This window comes from Petromyzon marinus, chromosome 1 (assembly GCF_048934315.1).
Source record: "Petromyzon marinus isolate PM22_M1 ecotype Great Lakes invasive population chromosome 1, UKy_Petmar_22M1.pri1.0, whole genome shotgun sequence".
In the NCBI taxonomy this organism is placed as follows: Eukaryota; Metazoa; Chordata; class Hyperoartia; order Petromyzontiformes; family Petromyzontidae; genus Petromyzon; species Petromyzon marinus.
In genome coordinates this window covers 26,104,106-26,124,724 of record NC_133667.1, presented here as the reverse complement: position 1 = coordinate 26,124,724, position 20,619 = coordinate 26,104,106, and the positions used below count along the sequence as shown (strand labels likewise).

Here is a 20,619-nt window from a genome sequence, read left to right as displayed (position 1 = left end):
AATGATAAAGTAAAGTCAATTGTTTTTTCATAAGGTGTGAGAAATTAACACCAGAGATGAACTTTTTCGAGATTTGTTTTCATTGCAGAATCAGCAATCATCTTAAAATGGTGTTTTTCGCACAATCATTCTTAATTAGAGAGCAGATTTATAAGAAGTGCCCGGCTGGACGAAGCATATGCGTGAAACAAGCGAGTAACAGCGGCGGTAGTAGTAACGTGGGCAGCGGTACCAACTAGGGCCTACGAGAACCTTCATCTGACCCTGGCTATTGTACCACATTAAGTTTATTTCGAGCTGCTTTTTGCGTTCGGGTTGTCCTCACCCCGCTTGGCATGGGGAATTCACCGCAACAATCCTCGACTTCAATTCAACGAAAGCACAATCTCTACGCGTCACCGTTGTCTTTCCTCGCATATCCAATGAGCATGGTTGGCTACGTATGGTGCTGAAGTTCAGCAAACGGTACATACAATCCACCATCTATTCCCTTCCATTGAAAGTACTGTACTTTCGACTTACGTTCTGGTTTTTAGGAACGCATCCTGACCGTAAACCAGGGCATTGCCTGTGGGGCCGTCCATAAATGACGTCACGCGATTTTGGACGATTTTTGACCCCCCACCCCTCGTCACACGGCGTCACAAAAAGTCAGACCCCCCCCTCAAATATGACGTCGCAAAGCTCTGCCCCCCCCCCAAACCATATTTCCATTTAGAAAATTAAACATGCTTCAAATCGCATTAAACTATTGTCATTGTAGTGCGTATTTAATGTGGCGCTGCACTCTGATGTTGTAGGAGAAAACATCAAAAAGTCTTTAATTAAGTAGAACGTGTTGTCTATATTTAAAGTTGCGCATTTTGATGTGACGTCACATTTCTCAAACTCCCCCTCGTCACACGTCGTCACAAATGTCTGACCACTCCCCCCCCCAGGTGCGTGACGTCATTTATGGACGGCCCCTGTACTATCCCAACAACAACGCTAATTATTGATTGTAAATGTCGGTAATATTAATTGAATACTTTCTTTGCGTGTATTGCCATTTTGCTTAATTTTTTATTATCAGGTTAAACGTGTTTTAAAAACGTGCCATTTCGTTTTGAACCTGGTGCACCTTCAAGAACTACCCTGAGTAAAACCGAAGTCTCTGCGAATTGTTGTGTTCCGACAACGCCTCACAAATCGTTTAGTAGACTCTTACGTATCTTTTGCATTGCTCTTTCGTTTTTTTAGTTCCACTTTGCAAAACCTCGTCCTATCATTGCCATTCAATCAATAAACTATTTGGCATCGTTATACAGAACCGAATAATCACTTGGAATGCAAACAACCTTGTGATGACGTCGTCAACACGCTTTACAATTCCCGACCCATCATGGAGGCTCGTCAATGAACACGGACGGCCTTACAAAAAGGGGGGTGGGGGATATGAGGCGACGTTTCGGCTCATGGCCCTTGTTCACAATACATACCGGAGAGAGGGACAACGAATAAGAGCATGGAGGCCGAAGTTTACCAACATTGTTCCGTACTTACACACCCACTTTTTCCCTTACCCAACATGGTGTCCCTGCTCTTCATCGGCGTGACGACACGGGGCAACGCAAGGCGCCTTTTCATTGGCGGAGGATCCCCCGTCGCTCCGCCCACTCCGTGACGCCCCGCGTCAGTTTGGGGACAGTGAAGCGTTTGGTGGCGCCCGTTGGTGAGGAGGAGGCGGCGGAGATGAATGACGAGGTGAGGAAGGCGGCGGAGATTCCGAAAGCTCGTCAATTAATACATCGTCATTTTAAACGAGGACATCGCGGGTTGGTGGGTGGGTGGGGAAGGGATGGAGAGAGTCTGCGGAGGCACGACTAGATGGACGGGCGTCCGTCGCGGGAATGTGGAATTTCCACCGTTTGTACTCGGCGCCGCCATTCGAGATGAGCCCTCCACCCCCTAACCCCGACTCAGCACCGCTTTCAGGGATGCGAGACCACCGTGGGGGGGTGGGACGGGGAGCAGCGGGGTTGGTGAAGCGGCACGTCGAGAGAGATGCGTTAACCGTGCCGGGAGAGGGGGCACGCTGAGCCGGGGTCCTCGCTGAGCCCCCCCCCCCCCAATCTGTGCTGCGCGTGTCCCTTAGTACACAGCGTGGTGTGTCTCTTAGTACACAGCGTGGTGTGTCCCTTAGTACACAGCGTGGTGTGTCTCTTAGTACACAGTGTGGTGTGTCCCTTAGTACACAGCGTGGTGTGTTTCTTAGTACACAGCGTGGTGTGTCCCTTAGTACACAGCGTGGTGTGTCTCTTAGTACACAGTGTGGTGTGTCTCTTAGTACACAGCGTGGTGTGTCTCTTAGTACACAGCGTGGTGTGTCTCTTAGTACACAGTGTGGTGTGTCTCTTAGTACACAGCGTGGTGTGTCTCTTAGTACACAGTGTGGTGTGTCTGTTAGTACACAGTGTGGTGTGTCCCTTAGTACACAGCATGGTGTGTCTCTTAGTACACAGCGTGGTGTGTCCCTTAGTACACAGCATGGTGTGTCTCTTAGTACACAGCGTGGTGTGTCTCTTAGTACACAGCGTGGTGTGTCTCTTAGTACACAGCGTGGCGTGTCTCTTAGTACACAGCGTGGTGTGTCTCTTAGTACACAGCGTGGTGTGTCTCTTAGTACACAGCGTGGCGTGTCTCTTAGTACACAGCGTGGCGTGTCTCTTAGTACACAGCGTGGCGTGTCTCTTAGTACACAGCGTGGCGTGTCTCTTAGTACACAGCGTGGTGTGTCTCTTAGTACACAGCGTGGTGTGTCTCTTAGTACACAGCGTGGTGTGTCTCTTAGTACACAGCGTGGTGTGTCTCTTAGTACACAGCGTGGTGTGTCCCTTAGTACACAGTGTGGTGTGTCTCTTAGTACACAGCGTGGTGTGTCTGTTAGTACACAGTGTGGTGTGTCTCTTAGTACACAGCGTGGTGTGTCTCTTAGTACACAGTGTGGTGTGTCTGTTAGTACACAGTGTGGTGTGTCCCTTAGTACACAGCGTGGTGTGTCTCTTAGTACACAGCGTGGTGTGTCCCTTAGTACACAGCATGGTGTGTCTCTTAGTACACAGCGTGGTGTGTCCCTTAGTACATAGCGTGGTGTGTCTCTTAGTACACAGCGTGGTGTGTCCCTTAGTACACAGCGTGGTGTGTCTCTTAGTACACAGCGTGGTGTGTCTCTTAGTACACAGCGTGGTGTGTCTCTTAGTACACAGTGTGGTGTGTCTCTTAGTACACAGCGTGGTGTGTCTCTTAGTACACAGCGTGGTGTGTCTCTTAGTACACAGCGTGGTGTGTCTCTTAGTACACAGCGTGGTGTGTCTCTTTGTACACAGCGTGGTGTGTCCCTTAGTACACAGCGTGGTGTGTCTCTTAGTACACAGCGTGGTGTGTCTCTTAGTACACAGCGTGGTGTGTCTCTTAGTACACAGCGTGGTGTGTCTCTTAGTACACAGCGTGGTGTGTCCCTTAGTACACAGCGTGGTGTGTCCCTTAGTACACAGCGTGGTGTGTCTCTTAGTACACAGCGTGGTGTGTCCCTTAGTACACAGCGTGGTGTGTCTCTTAGTACACAGCGTGGTGTGTCTCTTAGTACACAGCGTGTCTCTTAGTACACAGCGTGGTGTGTCTCTTAGTACACAGCGTGGTGTGTCTCTTAGTACACAGCGTGGTGTGTCCCTTAGTACACAGCGTGGTGTGTCTCTTAGTACACAGCGTGGTGTGTCCCTTAGTACACAGCGTGGTGTGTCTCTTAGTACACAGCGTGGTGTGTCTCTTAGTACACAGCGTGGTGTGTCTCTTAGTACACAGCGTGGTGTGTCTCTTAGTACACAGCGTGGTGTGTCTCTTAGTACACAGCGTGGTGTGTCTCTTAGTACACAGTGTGGTGTGTCTCTTAGTACACAGCGTGTCTCTTAGTACACGGCGTGGTGTGTCTCTTAGTACACGGCGTGGTGTGTCCCTTAGTACACGGCGTGGTGTGTCTCTTAGTACACCGTGGTGTGTCTCTTAGTACACAGCGTGGTGTGTCTCTTAGTACACAGCGTGGTGTGTCCCTTAGTACACAGCGTGCTGTGTCTCTTAGTACACAGCGTGGTGTGTCTCTTAGTACACAGCGTGGTGTGTCTCTTAGTACACAGCGTGGTGTGTCCCTTAGTACACAGCGTGGTGTGTCTCTTAGTACACAGCGTGGTGTGTCTCTTAGTACACAGCGTGATGTGTCTCTTAGTACACAGCGTGGTGTGTCCCTTAGTACACAGCGTGGTGTGTCTCTTAGTACACAGCGTGTCTCTTAGTACACAGCGTGGCGTGTCTCTTAGTACACAGCGTGGTGTGTCTCTTAGTACACAGCGTGGTGTGTCTCTTAGTACACAGCGTGGTGTGTCTCTTAGTACACAGTGTGGTGTGTCCCTTAGTACACAGCGTGGTGTGTCTCTTAGTACACAGCGTGGTGTGTCTCTTAGTACACAGCGTGGTGTGTCCGGGCGTGGTGCTGGCTACCCCATCCCTCGTGTGCCGTGCCGGCCTTCATCGGTGCTCGCTAACAGCACTTGCCATAATAGGGGGCATCTTTGTCCGCGAGACGCTTGCACGCCCCCTCTCCACGGTATCAGCCAATGATACAGTACTACTGGGTACAGTATACCTGCACAAGGCCAAAACTCGTGACCACGATAGCCAAATTGGTATACAAAGAGGTTGCCCCCGATGGGTCGAAACCGCGAAGTATAAACAAGGGTCTCCTGTACTCTATCTGAACCAGTCCAGGCAGGTACTCCCCCAGGGGTATTACCAACCCACATGGTCCAACGTGGTAAAGTATGGTCATGAATACGTATGACCCACAGGGACTGAGGAGGTTTCGTACAGTAGCGGATAGACAATGGGGCTGCACACTGCTATTGTTAGTCCATATGCAGATGCAGGCTAATGCTGTAAAGCGAGCAGGACTTGTATTCAATAAAACTACTGCATTCCCAACTCTCCACTCTAAACAGGGGAATTGAAAGAAACTTCGTCGACTTCTAAACCCTCGATGATGGCCGATCATCAATACTAACAACATCGTGGCAACAAAGGGAGGGAATGCATGTCCGGCAGAACGTTCACTACAAAGATGGAGTTTTTAAATCATCCCATGTGATAGAGCGAGATGGGTTGCGTCACATGATCGTGAGAGATATCGGTGTCTTGGCCTTCGTCAAGGAACATAAACCATCACGCGAACTCTGTTTAGCCATCGAACAAATGCGGTCAGAGCATTGTGCGCTTTTGGATGTGCTTTTGCGGCTGTCTCGAACACTCTTACTTCCGATATTAGGAAGCTACTGGAGCTATGCACATCTAAATCTGGATTGAAAACTGCTTTTTGTGTTTTGTTTGTTGTCCTTCCCCCGCACTTTCGATTAGCATATTTGGCTATGTACGGTGCGAGAGAAGCTCAACATACATATATTCAACGGTGAATTGATTGTGGATAATGATAAGAGATTAGTGTGGTGAAAATTGTTCCATCATTGATGTTATCAAAACAATACCCAGGTCCCTGGTTCCCTCAGGTCAGAATTAGCCCCTGACTTGAGAGCAGTGACTGACTCACGGACAGCTAAGTAACATGTGTTATAATGTACATTACGCGTGTGTTGTGTGTTGTGCAGGATATGTTCTTGCGCTATGATTATGATGATCCACCTCCAGCTTCTCCTCCGTCACATGTCTCCACTCACAGCAGCCCAGCGACTCGCAGGGTAGGCTTTTGTGTTTGGCTGGGTTTGGGATAATGTTAAGGATTGTTTCTGGTCAGGTTTATTATTAGGATTGGTTAGTACTGTATTGTGGGTAAGAGCAGGGTTGGCTCGATTATGGACAGTGTTCAGGTTCGCGTTATGGGTTTGGTGTAGATGTTTGTGTGCGTGTACATCCATTGATATATAGGTGTGTGTACATCTGTAATAAAAGACTTCCACGGCAATGCTGCTTTTATTAACAGTCGTAGAGCACGGCTTCGCTCCTTTCCCCTCCGGTATATCCCTCTTTCCAACCCCCGTGGACGAGGCGTCCCTCTCCGAGCTCCCGCGAGGCTCACTCCGCTCTTCCGGCCTCGCCGCTGGCTGACGGCACGCTGGAAGCGGACGTGAGCTCCGAGGGAGGGTCCGCCACGTGGCCCGTGGCGAGGAGGAGATGAGCAGCGACGCGGTCCGGAACCCAACCTCCCCACTCCGACCTCGAGTCCTTTCCCTATCCCCCTTATATCCTACTCAGCGGAGCTATGCCCCGCCTCTGGCTTTGCCCCCTCGGAGAACCTTCCCGATAGTTCCCGAACCTCTCTCAGCAACCCCGCCCGTCCTCTCTGGCCCAGATCTTCTCTCTCCTCAGGATTGGATGCTGATGACATCATGGTGCCTGTACCCATTACCCTCTGGCACCCCTGGATGGCGCTCTCTCATTACATCACCCCCCCCCCCCCCCGTAACGAAAAGACTAGCCATCCCGGCTAGAGGTAAAACCAATACGAGTAATGAGGAGACGCAAGCGCGGGGAGCATGTGGTGTACGTGCAGAGGGGTCGCACTCAATAGTTCATAGTTCATCATAGTTCAGAGTTCCATTTATTTGGTATAGCCCTGTGAGCCATTCGGCTCTTGAATTGGGTGCGACCGCAACAAACAAGAGAATACAACGAACGAACGCAGCAACACAAGGAGGTGAAAATGCCGTGTGGCGACTTCAACGAAATCTAAGCATCTTGAAGCGAGTCTGTGACGCCGGACCGGCAGCAGAAACTGCCTTCTGCTGTTTCTTGGTCGGCACGCCAGGCGGCAGGCTAAGTGATGGCGGAGCGGAGGGCTCCAACGCAGCTGGGTCGGCCCGGTCGGGATCGCAGTTCACATCGGCAGTCTTGGGCTCGGACACTGTGGGAGGTAAAACGGAGCCCTTCGGGCGGTCATCATGTAACCGCGCCGCCCCCGGTTTGTCAGACACGTCAGACTTCGGCAGACCAATTGGTGGAGATAAAGGGGTAAGCTGAGGAGGAGCAAACGGCTTCAGCCGCGAGGGGTGGACGAACCAACTACGGAGGCCCGCCCGGATACGCACACATTGTGGATGAATGATTCGGATCACCTCCACCAGTCCGCGCCAGGGCTTATACAGCTTAGGGGAGGTGCCAACGGGTACTTGAGGGCAATGTAACCAAGCCTTGTCGCTGACAGACCACGACACGTCATGGCCGGATCTGCGCGCATGACATTCATTGCGCGCTTGTGTCTTGACGGTGTTGATTTTAGCCGCCTCCCGTGCGTCAGAAATACGTCGCAAGGAATCGCGGACATGTTCCAGCAGTTTAGACTTAACAATCGGCGCACCCAATTGGGTATCAATAGGTGGCACGTTCTCCCGCCCATACATAAGGAAGAACGGCGAAAATCCCATAGAAGCGTGAAGGGCCATCCTATACGCAGCGAGCACGCTAGGCACATGCAGATCCCACTCCGCCTGCTTGGCGTCCACCGTCTGACAGAGTATGGCGGACAGGGTCCTGTTCAGGCGTTCGACCATACCATCTGTCTGAGGGTGGTACGGTGACGTCCTAATTTTCTTAGTGCCCAATGCATCGCAAACCTCACGCAACAACTTAGAGGAGGAATTCTGGCCTTGGTCTGTAAGCAGTTGTTCAGGAGCACCTTTATCCATAACATACCCGTTCAAAAACGCGTCCGCAATGGAGGCCGCCGACGGTAGCATAGAAGCCAAGCCATTGGCCAGCGGGTAAAATATTCAAAACCTACTAAAAGGAACTTGTTACCTCTAGACGTGACCGGAAAGGGCCCCAAAACATCGAGCGCAACCAGCTCATTGATACGCGAGACCGATATAGACTGCAGCGGCGGGTGGCATTTCTGCTGTGGTAGTTTTCTCTGAGCACATTCTGTGCAAGCTCGGATCCATTTGGAGACATCGGCTGTCATTCCTGGCCAATAATAATCCCGTTGCAATGTCAACAGCGACTTTTGCACTCCAAGGTGTAACAACTTCTCCCCGTGCAGATCGCGAACCAAGCCACACCAGAGGGCAAGAGGAACGACAATCCGTCAACGATCCAACGTTTCCTCCCTCCAAATCAAAAGGCCATCGTGAAGTCAACTGGCCATCCTCAGCAGAAGCGGAAGTCACCTGCCTATGCTCAGCCAGACGCCACAGATCCCTTAAGGAGACATCAAGCAGCTGCTCGCGCATCCATACGGAGCGGGGGAGCCGCAAAACACTGTCAACCGGTGCATCCGCGTCTAAAGGCTCAGAAGCAGCAACTGCAGACATAGCCGTACTTGTCTGTGAGGCAATGGGGTCTACAATGACTCGTACCAGACAGACACGGGCAACGAGGCAATTGTGGCAGTCGCGATAAAGCATCCGTGTTGCAGTGGCGAGAACCTTTACGGTAAACGATGCTAAAAGAGAATTCCTGCAATATTTCGAGCCAACGAGAGAGCTGGCCAGCTGGCTGCTCGATTTTCAAGGAGTATTGAAGAGCCACATAATCGGTGCAGACAACAAAATCCCTGCCATAGAGGTAAGGCCTGTATTTGCGGACGAAATAAACAATGGCCAAAAGTTCCCTCCGGGTAACACAATAGCGGCGTTCTATAGGCGAAAGGATACGGCTGCCGTACGCGACCACCTTTTCCACGCCGTTCCTAATTTGAGACAGGACAGCGCCGATGCCCATATCGCTAGCGTCGGTGTCAAGGATAAATGGCAGCGAAAAATCGGGATATTTGAGCGTGGGTGCATTCGACAGCCGTTCACGGAGGGCAAAAACGCAGCCTCTTCCTCCGGACCCCATTTAAACCTCGTATTTTTAGCAGTCACCGCGTGCAATGGTCCAGCGATCGCAGCGAAATGCGGCACGAATCTACGGTAGTATGATGCAAATTCTACGAAGCTGCGCACATCCCCCAAACTCGTAGGGGTCGGCCAATCGCAGACACAGGCAGTCTTTTCAGGGTCCATGGCAATGTCTTCGGAACTAACAATGTGACCCAAGTAACGCACCGAATTCTGCAGCAAGTGCCACTTGGCCGGCTTAAATTTCAAGTTAGCGGAGCGCATTTTATCGAAAGCGGATCGCAGTTGCTGCAGATGTTGCTCAAAAGTGCGACTAAAAACAATAACGTCGTCTAAGTAAATGAGACAAGTGTCCCACTGTAAGCTGGCCAAAATGAGCTCCATCAACCTCTGAAAGGTGGCCGGAGCCGAATTCAAGCCCATCGGAAGGCAATTGAACTGAAAGAGACCTGGAGGCGTGCGAAACGCGGTTTTCGGCTTCGACGGCTCGTGCAGAGGTCACTGTCAAAACACCAAAGGACAGATCAAGGGTGGAAAAATATTTTGCGCCAGACAAGGCGTCTAGAGAGTCGTCCATCCGCGGAAGTGGATACGCATCGGCCACCGAAACTTTATTAAACTTGCGGAAATCGACGCAAAATCTGAGGCTACCGTCATTTTTTTGATGAATACAACGGGCGCGCCCCAAGGGCTATTAGACGGGGAGATAATATCGACGGCCAGCATGTCCTTGACCGCCCGTTGCACGCATTCCTTCTCCATCGGGCTCAACCGATGCGAGTTTTGCCGAATAGGGTTGGTATCACCCGCAGCAATAGGTGGGATAACAGGGTCGTACGACCCAGATCGAGGGGTCCGCCACGTGGCCCGTGGCGAGGAGGAGATGAGCAGCGACGTGCTCCGGAACCCAGCCTCCCCGCACCGACCTTCGAGTCCTTCCCCGATCCCCTTTATATCCTACTCAGCGGAGCTACGCCCCACCTCTGGCCTCGCCCCCTCGGGGAACCTTCCCGATAGTTCCCGAACCTTTCTCAGCCTCCCCGCCCGTCCTCTCTGTCCCAGATCTTCTCTCTCCTTAGGATTTGATGCTGATGGTGCCTGTACCCATTACTCTCTGGCACCCCCTGGATGGTGCTCTCTCATTACACATCTATGCAGGCATGTGAAGTGACCGGCAGATGACAATATTGGAATGAAATATAAACTTAGTGTGCAAAGTTTTGGTCGTTGGTTTTACCAGATTTTTCTGGTTTCCTTCCACATTAAGCAAAATAGTAATTGTCCATATGTCTTAATACAGGGCCCTACTTGAAAAGCCTTGAGACGCAGGCTTTCCTGGCTGAACTGCATTCGTATTACTGTTGGGCAAAATAATATATGTGTGTGTGCGTGTGTGCAGGAAGACTGGTCCTGTCGTGTTAGTATTCCGCTCACTGTGACTCGACCAAATACTGGTACGCACACACCATACATATAAAGACAAGTGCACACATACACACCATACAAAGAAACGATCCTCCCTATTGCCTTTAACAGACTTTGTGGCAAGTGCTGTTAGTGAACACCGATTTTTGTTATTTTACGTGGTAAAGACACTGAGCTTTATAGCTCTTTGTCAAAAGCGACCTGGCCACAAATGATAGCTCGACAAAGTGCCTTACCATGTGGAAATATACAGCAGCCAAATGCTCTAAACACATGATTCTACTAAGGCTGGCACAGCACACGAGGGGGTGGGTGGCCAGCACCATGCCCCACGCTGCCTTTCTCTCCACAATGTTGATTCACACACTGCTCCAGGTAATCATGAAGGCAGAGCTCACCTAGGGGAGACCCAGTACCAGTTTACATATTCGTCACTGATGTTGACTGTCAGCAGGAATCGAACTCTGCTAGTTGGGTTTGTAGTGCAGTGCACTGGCACAGTGGTTCTCAGTGTTTCTCAACCGTGGGTACACGGATCCCTGGGGGTACGTGACAGTGTCCAAGTATAAATGTGTGAAATTATATCATACGTGAGAGTCATTGGTGAATAATCATGTATGTATAATAACTACGATAACATTTTAATCCATGTGGTAACATAGAACGATATAAAATACCTTTCTAAGCTCCTTGAACGATATAAAATACCTTTCTAAGCTCATTGATTATAAACAACTAGCCTTTTGCCCGTCCAAAGACGGGTGTATTGCAGTAAATCTGAAACTAGCAAAAAGCGAAAATCAGACCACGACGTGATATATTCATTGCATCAATGCGTGTGCAATTTGTAAGGGTGCGGTGACACAGACCTATTATTTAATTTAAAGGTTATAATCCCTTGTTCATCACGACGTCCTTTTTACTTCGATGTCTCAACAGCGTTACGGAGATCACGTGACGTGAGGGTTCTGCCTTTGTAGCGAGGGTTGTCAGTTGACGCCGAGGAGGGGGGAGGCAGCGCCTCGGCCCCCCATGTGGAGTGACGTCAGCCGCTAATTATTATTAATGGGGGGGGGGGGTGTCCATTTGGAGGATGTCACTTTATAATGATTATTGAGGCAGGCTGTTTGATGTGGAGGGATGTCACCTGATCATGAATATTAATGAGGGGGGCTGGTCGATATGGAGTGACGTCACAAGCATTGAGGACAGACATTCCTGGGTGATTATAGTAGGCATGTGGTTTCAAAGAGTGGGAGACGATTGCTTGTGTGACGATCGTAACGTCGTGATCTATTATTATTTTTTCTACCTCCGTGACTTTACCGAAAGAACCAGAGAGTATGCATTCCTGCAGTCACGAAAGCTTCAAATCAAGATAGTAACCAGCTAGCGCGAACAAAATACATCACGCATGCAGAGCGTCCGTTTAAATTTAGTTTTATTCGCTTGCAGTTACTAGCTCGTTAAGGTACCTCACATTATGGACAATTGGTTAAAATATTTACGTTCAATATTCGTACATTTATTTCTCAGAACCATGTTCGGTCATGCAAAAGGAGGGGGTGGGGAGGTACTTTGTTGAAACATTTTTTTAAGAAGGGGGTGAACAGTCGCCAAATAAGGTTGAGAACCACTGCACTAGCCACTACACTACCATAATATCCATAGGTCTTTGGGTTAGATCGCTAGAATATGAATGTGTCGTTTAAACCCGCTACCACCAGACACAACCAATTTATAAGCTTTGTCACGTAAACAAAACGTGCCAATTCGTTGCCAGTTCAGCACACCGGTGTGTTGGAGAGTAAACCCAAAACATTTACAATTCGAGTACGACGTTTCGCAGGTTATTACATCCAGCCGCATTAGGCAACAGCCAGAGTTGTGGAGAAATCCTTCTGTTTCAGTCTTAAATTGAGGGATAAATGTGATCATGTGCGAAGATCAGAAGGGGGTGGGAAGTTAATGTATTCATATAAATTACAAAGGGTATCTATTATTGGTGTGGCTATTCTAAGTTAATCAACATACATAATGTATATACATCACGCATGCACAGTATCAAATCTATGTACATTCTTCCGTTTTTGGATGACAAAATCGTAATACCTGCTGTTGGCTGCTCACAGTTAATCACCATCGACATGGTGACCTGTTTAGGCATGCAGTTAAACAGTATAGTACTTAATAACATGCTTCCAATCAGCACTAAGCATGTACCTATCAAAATGGTTAAAATTACTTATATTTCTCTCAAATTAACAGATTATTTTATTAATCTTGACTAAGTAACTGGTTTTGCACAAAACCTCAAAATTATCAAAATCAGAGAATAGGTTGTTCCCCTTTTTTCTGGCAACAAAACAGGTGTTAAGATGTTAAAACACCAAACTGAAACCTTTTACAAGGAATCATGTCTGCATTAACCACAATACTTGTGGTCAGAATGCAAACAAAAACACTGATAATATATGCATTGTCTTTGAAACTGATTGGTCTCACACTGTTTTGAGACTAGGCTCAAAAGAAAGATGTCTCTGGTGTGGACCAATCAGTTTCAAGGACAGTGCATATATTATCAGTGTTTTTGTTTGCATTCTGACCACAAGTATTGTGGTTAATGCAGACGTGATTCCTTGTAAAAAGGTTTCAGTTTGGTGTTTTAACATCTCAACACCTGTTTTGTTTCCAGAAAAAAGGGGAAAACCTACTCTCAAATGATCAAAATCAATTGAGTGCCGTTGTTGGTACGCGTGTTCTGCCACTGCCGACAGTTGTGTTTGGGAGTATTTAACATTTCTTTGGTGTTCCTTTAGTCTCACACTGATCTAACCAACAGAGGATTTGCTCCCCACACACACACACCATACATATACTGTACAAATACAAACAGTATAACCCCGTCTAGCCGGACTAACAGTGGGGGCGGGGGAGCATGTATGGCTGCTGAAAAGTCCGGCTAGACGAGATTTGAATGACAATATATGTAAAGACAACGACTCTCTGTGTAACGCGACACAGTGTATTAATGTGTGTGTAGTGTATGATGTGCGTGTTAGTTTAAAGACGAAATAAAAAGATACGGTCGTAGTGGGTGTTTGCTGTGTTACTAGTTTGTATAGGTGAGTCGGTAGTTGTGTAGCTCCAAGCTCTGCCGATCTCATCACTCCCCATGGCCCCTCCCCCCCATGGCCCCTCCCCCCATGGCCCCTCCCCCCATCACCCCTCCCCCCATCACCCATCACCCCTCCCCCCATCGCCCCTCCCCCCATCGCCCCTCCCCCCATCACCCATCACCCCTCCTCCATCACCCCTCCCCCCATCACCCCTCCCCCATCACCCCTCCATCACCCCTCCCCCCATCACCCCTCCCCCATCACCCCTCCATCACCCCTCCATCACCCCTCCATCACCCCTCCCCCCATCAGCCCTCCCCCCATCACCCCTCCTCCATCACCCATCACCCCTCCCAACCACGAACGCGTTTCCTTTAGCATGTTTAATTCACAACAATTAGGTATTTATATAAATTAAATTTAACAAAAAAAATACGTATTTATACTGGAGGAATCCGATGAGCTATAAGGCTCTTTTTCATACATATCCGTGTTCTCATGTGTTTTGTTATACATGTTAATAGGGGTTGTTCGGGGGCACCTGCGGCAGCCCTCACAATAATTTACGGCCTTTGGCCAGGAAAGTCACAAAACTTTCACACGAACAACGCATTCACGCAAGCACCCGATGCTCCGTTTTTAAGTTTTAAAATGAAACGTCTTTGAATTGTGTTATGTTTTGAATTAGATAATTTATTCATTCATTAAAAGCTTATATAATTTTACATCTGGAAGACTTAATTGAAAACTACATTTTGTGTGAATTTCCTCTCGTCGTTAAGTAGATGGCCTTGCTGGGGGTTCGGTTCGATGCGGACTTTCACCTGTTTGGGATTGCGGGATCGAGATAAGGCGACGTGGAGCTGCTGGCCATGCGAGAAGACCACTCTCTACAGATCGATTCCAACGTAATCGAACGTCTGTCCCTGCGCCTCCGTCGTTCATGCAGGGGGCACGTGTAGGTTTACAGCGCCCCCTGCATGAAAACGACGGAAAGTGCAGCGTTCATCACAGAGAGATGAAGTTGTGCGCTTATATAAGAGTATATTACATAAGGAATTGTACATTTTTTACAATGTTCTTGCACTGAAAATACATAACAGATTTGTTTTATTTGGCCCGCATTTGTCTTTGGTCTGGCGGAAAAATGGCTAGCCAGGGTCCAGCTTGCCGGAGTTGTTACTGTGAACAAAAACATAGTGTACATACACGCATATCCACCATACACATACATAACGGAAATCGTGTATTGCTTACAGGAGTGAACGTGGGATTGAGAAGCCCAAAACATCATACACGGGCTAAAACAGTAATGAAGCTCATGGAAACAGGTGAAAACCGATATTCACATTTGTGTTAACTTGTCCCCATGCCACTCTTTGTATTCCAATGTCCACTATATTACTGCCCCTCGTGTCCCCTCGCCCCCATATCCATAACTCCCCATGCCCCTGTGTCTGTATTCCCTTGCCCAATTATCCGTGTCACTATGCGCCTGTTTCTCAGTGTCTGTGGGTCTCTGTGTCTCCATATCCCTATCAGTGCCTGTGTCCCCTCGTGTGTCTCTACGTCTTCTTGTCCCCTTACCATCCATGTCTCCGTGTATTTTTTTATTCCCATATCCAACTTGCCTTCACGTGTCTCTTTCCACGCAGGTGAGAAGGATGGGGAGGAGAGCCCTTCGGAGAGGAAGCGAATCATGATTGGGCCAAATTATCAGGCCGTGGTGCCTGAGAGAGCAGAACACAGAGACCCAGCCGGTACCCACAGAGACACACACAGCACAGAGTCACATCCCCTATCCAGAGATACATGGGGACACTCGGGGAGACGTAGGACAACACTGGGAGAAGGAATACATGGGGGTTGTAAAGGAAGCTATGGAAAAGCACGGGGAGATGTAGGGAGGCGTTAGGGACACTGCAATTGATGAAGAGAAGAAGGGAGACGGGGAGGGGAGGCAAAGGAAGACGCAAATACATGGATACGCATATACAAGGGGAAATGAAGAAACAGAGAGACACCTTGTGGTTGTAGGCACGTTGAAACATGTGGAGGTGACGAGAGACATGGGGAGGTGAATAAAAACATGTAGAAGGGAAGTGAGACATGGGGAGGAGAAGGGAGAAATGGGGACGTGATGTAGATATGGGGACGCACCACCGTTTGGAAGAATTTGGTGGTGAGTGTGGTTTTAGGGTTGTTATAGAGTGTGTGTGGCCTCAAGGTGTACATGGCCTGGCACAAGCGTCGTGGTGACGTCATTGCCACTTAGTGGCGAATGGCGGTTGTTGTTGTTGTGGCTGTATGGTTGTGTGGCTGTGGTTAGTGTATTTGTGTTTATAGTGTGAGCATTGCAGTGTGGTTGAAGTGTGTGGTTGTAGTGTTGTTATATGGGGAAGTGAGTGCTAATATCGTGGCTGAATGATTGGAGTGTGGTTGAAGTGTGTGGTTGTAGTGTTGTTATATGGAGAAGTGAGTGCTAATATCGTGGCTGAATGATTGGAGTGTGTGGTTGTAGTGTTGTTATATGGGGAAGTGAGTGCTATTGTCGTGGCTGAATGGTTGGAGTGTGGTTATGTTGTTGTACAGTGGAAGTTGCTGTGTTTGTGGTTGTAGTGTGAGCGTTGCGATTATGGTTGCTGCGGATACCCAGAGTGAGTCTCTAGAGCCTGTTCATTCTGTTGGTGAGGTTGTGGTGTATGTGGCAGTGTTGTGGTTGGTTATGGTTACATGGTTGTGGTTATTATGTCGGGTGTCAGGGTTGCGAGATGTTAACTACTTCGCCTGGTATACAGGAGGTCGTGGGTTCGATCCCGACCCTGGCACGTGTATATTTGGAGTTTGCAAGTTCTCCCTGTGGTCGCGTAGATTTTTTCTCCGGGTCCTCCGGTTTTTCCCTACACATTTATAAACATGCGTTTAGAGTATTCGGCTGCTATATATTTCCACATGATAAGCCACTTTCTTGAGCTATTATTTGTGGCCAGGTCACTTCAGCAAAGGAGCTATACAGCTCAGTGGGCCTTACCTGGTAAAATAAAATGCATAATCTTGATTTGAAGCTTTCGTGACTGCAAGAATCCATACGCTTTGGTTCTTTCGGTAAAGTTGCGTAGGTAGAAAAATAATAGATCACGACCTTTCGATCGCAACACAGGCAATCATCATTAGGTGGGACAACCACAGCAAGAAAAAAACTGCTGAAGTAGGCCTTCAGCAAATTACTTATCCGGAAGTAGGCCTTCAGCAGTTTTTTCTTGCTGTGGTTGTCCCACATGATGACGATTGCTTGTGTTGTGATCGAAACGTCGTGATCTATTATTTTTCTACCTTACGTGACTTTACCGAAAGAACCAAAGAGTATAAAATGCATAGTTTAGTTTTATAATGTGATTGTCGTGGTTGCAGGGGAACGCCAGTGTGAGTCTTTGCTGTGGGATCCGTCCGTGCTGCCCGAGACGACCGTTGCCTCCTTCCTGCTCCACGCGCAGAGCAGAGGAGGGGACGATACTTACAGCGTGTGCGACGACGAGGAGGTGCTCACTACTCGCCCCTCTACTTACCACTACTCCCCATTCACCTTGCTACTCGGCACTCCATGACTACTGTCTACAAACCACTATTCACCACCACTTCCCACTACTCCCCACTACTCCCCACTCTCGGACTCAAGAAGAGTGTAGGACGAGGAGATGATCACAAATTACTTAGCCTTCTACTCATCACTCACTTCTCCACTAACCACTGTACTCACCTTTCTTCATTTTACTCGCCACTCTATTCACCAGTCTACTCACCACTCACCATTTACAGACCCACAGGGTGAGGGATGGCAAGGAGGTGAAGAACTGCTCAATACTCGCTCACCTCTCTAATAATCACTCTACTCACTTCTCACCACTCTGCTTTCCACTCCACTCATCACTCTACTCACCATAACTACACTACTCGCTACTCTACTCACCCCCCTCTGCCTTTGTACCTGCGTGTACCTGTGTGTATGTGTGTGTATACATAGCAATTGCCCTAGCAGTCTGATAAAAGGCTATACGGGGAACTTTGTCTTGTATGTACACAGGCTCTATGGCATCTCATGCGTGCACATTTTGACTCACGGGAGGCGCTGAAGAGAATGTCGTTTGCAGTCAAGAAAGATATTTGTGAGAGACACATGCACACATAATGTACAAATACACATGTGCATACACATAAAGGCAAGTGCTGAAATTATGTACTGATGCGTTACTGAAAACCGATTCTTGACCTAAATGATACGTAAATTGAGTGGCTTGCCCAAGAATAGAATATTTTTCTGTGATACAAGATAGAATGTGCGAGTACCTATTAAGGCTGACGTCAATAGGGTGGATGAGCCAGCACCATTCCAAGCTATCCGTTTTTCCTCATGTCATTATGTCTGTGTGTTCCCCGAATCTCCCTTTTCTCATGTCCCCATGTGTTCTCATATTCCCTTGTTCTCATGTCCTTATTTTGTCCCTGTGTGTCCCCGTGTCTCCGCATGTCAGCTCCTCTGTGTGGATGGAGTAAGGTAGAGCAGAGGAATTTTGAGGTTGGGATGAGACTTTATGGCAAGAATTTCCGCCTCATACAGTCCAGTAAGGTGAGACATGAGGATACAGAGCCACGTGGAAGACACACAGTGACAGAGATATGCACAGGTATACAGGGACACTGGGACACACGTGGACATGTCATAATAAATTCCACCTCGTACAGGACAATAAGGTGAGACAGACACACGGGAGATACAGAAACACAAGGGAACAGAGGAACAGGAACGTGGGACATGATGGGGGTGTAGTGATGACACGGTGCCATTTTGGCAGTGTTCAGCTGAGGTTTGAACCTATGCAAGACGCGCACCTGCGTGTGTTGTTATCTGCTTGCCCCAGGTGCGCACACGCTCCGTGGGCGAGTGCGTGTGCTTCTACTACCTGTGGAAGAAGGAACTCACCAATGCGCTGCCCCCCTCCGCCCCCCGTGGCCCCGGCCGCCCCCCCCGCCGGCGCCGCCGCCCCCCGCCACAAAGAGACCCCCCGCGCTGGGGCTCGGTGAGGCGGACTCTGGGCCCCGCCCTCCTCCCGCACGTGACCCTGATGGCGCTGGGACCCAGGCAGTGGTGCGAGGGGGAGCCCCCTTCACACACGGACCTGAGCTGATGGATTACGTGACCAGCGGTCGGGCATCCTGCCTGAGTCACATGATGCGCGTTCTGTGATCAAGTGACCAGGACCCTTGGGGCCCTGAAAACAGAACTCTCACCCTCACTAAGCGTAGGGAATCCACGGAACAATCTCCGACTTCAATTCAACGAAATCGCAAACTGTATGTATGCACCACTGCAGGTATCTTTTCGCAGTGGTCATCGGGGACAGGAGTGGAATGTTTTTGTCACTTAAACAAATCAGTGTTTCTAGCTTAAGCAAGTTCACTCGCTCCTGACACAGCATGGGGTTTCTATCGTGACAGAATTGACGGAGGTTTATGTAAGTGTGGGCACCAAAGGTTTTTGAAAGTTGTATTCAGTCTTCGGCAAGATGCATTTTCCCCACCCCTGCCTTCTTCCAAATCCTCACCCTCATGCCATTGTAATAAAGTATTTTTTTTATATAAATGTTCTGCGATGATTCTTGACAAATTTGTAATAATGACAATTACTGGTTCTGGAGCACCTTTCACAAAATGTAAAGTTTTGGTATCATACACTGAACATAACTCAATGTCTTATGTAGTGACACCACGCGTCTAACACATGGGACGTGATGACATAATCGCACATCTTGTGCCGTGACGTCGTGTTCGGTGCGAGAGATATGACGTCGAATCGGAAAGTCATACAGGTAGGGATGTAACAAAAGTTGCAACGACTGCATATTATGTATTAATATATATAATTACGTCATTGGGTAAAGCCGAATTATATCGGTGGCATGCTTCTTGATTTACGCATGTTCTCGCGTAAATGGTTAGGGGCAGTGACAAGTCCTCGTGGTAGTGCGTTCGTCGCTTTTTGCAGAGGTTCACAGTCGTGGCCACGGTGATTAATATTGTAGGTGTAATATCCACGATAATACCAGCGCCATCTGTTTCACAGTGGACATTAACAATCCCCTGGCCTTATTTGTAAAGACTAGGCCATCCTGTGCTGGCGTCAATGTCCAATTTGTCAAATTTTTAATTACAATACACAAACACCAAATGGACACCTTTCACAAGCAGCCACAGAACTCGCGTGGGGACAGGGGATGCCTTGCCCCACCTCCCCTCCGGTGGCCAAACCACCATGAAATATTTCGATTTAAAGCTTTCGTGACTGCAAGGATTCATCTTCTTGGTTCTTTCGGTAAAGTCACGTAGAATGAGAATAAAACAAGACAATAAAATTCTCACGACGTTTCGGCCACAACACAAGTAGCCTTCTTCAGGTGAAGGAACAGAACTGTCGGGACGACAGCATTGTCGTCCCGACAGTTCTGTTCCGCTGTCGTCCCGACAGTTCTGTTCCTTCACCTGAAGAAGGCTACTTGTGTTGTGGCCGAAACGTCGTGAGAATTGTATTGTCTTATTTTGTTTTATTCTCATTCTACGTGACTTTCCCGAAAGAACCAAGAACACCATGAGATATGTTTTCAAAAGTGCAAAATGGAAAAAAAATATTTTGTGAAGACGAAGCACCCCTACAGCGTTAAATGTTCGAGACCGTGAAGGTAATGATGTGACTAGGCAGGAGGAGCTGTGCAGGAGGTCGGGGGTTCGATCCTGATCTTAATGCCTGTATATTTGGAGTTTGCATGCTCTTCCCGTGGTTGTGTGGATTTTTTTCTCTGCGTCCTCCGGGTTTTTCCCAAGACATTAAGAAACACGCATTGAGATTATATTATTTTGCTGCTATAAATGTCCAAATGATAAGCCACTTTGTTGAGCGACCATTTGTAGCCAGGTTGCTCTGAAAAATAAGTTAATACCTCAGTGGGTTTACCTGGTAGAAAGGGATGGTTTCGTTTTATTTGTGTGTTTGGGTGATTTGTTTACCTTCTACTTTGCACGACTATTATGCTTTGTATTGTAACGTTCTTACCTGCCCCTCCTGGACACCTGTGAAAAGGAGCTTGATAGCTTATCGGATTCATCCGGTATAAATTTATAATTTGATTGCCGCACCCCTTGAGATGATAATG

The 20,619-nt window shown here is 48.4% G+C and overlaps 1 protein-coding gene across 3 annotated transcripts; it reads left to right on the top strand.

The window, feature by feature from the left end:
- Window positions 1–1,608: 1,608 nt before the first annotated feature.
- On the top strand, window positions 1,609–19,055 carry LOC116943730 (mesoderm induction early response protein 1-like). Of its 3 annotated transcripts, none has more exons than XM_032956857.1 (10): window positions 1,609–1,743; window positions 5,688–5,777; window positions 10,273–10,327; window positions 14,203–14,325; window positions 14,677–14,748; window positions 15,073–15,177; window positions 16,829–16,956; window positions 17,499–17,580; window positions 17,947–18,041; window positions 18,334–19,055. In XM_032956857.1, exons 1-10 carry the CDS (start codon window positions 1,732–1,734, stop codon window positions 18,598–18,600), a joined length of 1,029 nt encoding a protein of 342 aa, XP_032812748.1. In that variant the 5' UTR covers window positions 1,609–1,731; the 3' UTR covers window positions 18,601–19,055. The 3 variants fall into 3 exon arrangements, with proteins under 3 accessions (XP_032812748.1, XP_032812739.1, XP_032812757.1); XM_032956848.1 differs by having other exon boundaries at window positions 14,200–14,325; XM_032956866.1 differs by lacking the exon at window positions 14,203–14,325.
- Window positions 19,056–20,619: the final 1,564 nt, after the last annotated feature.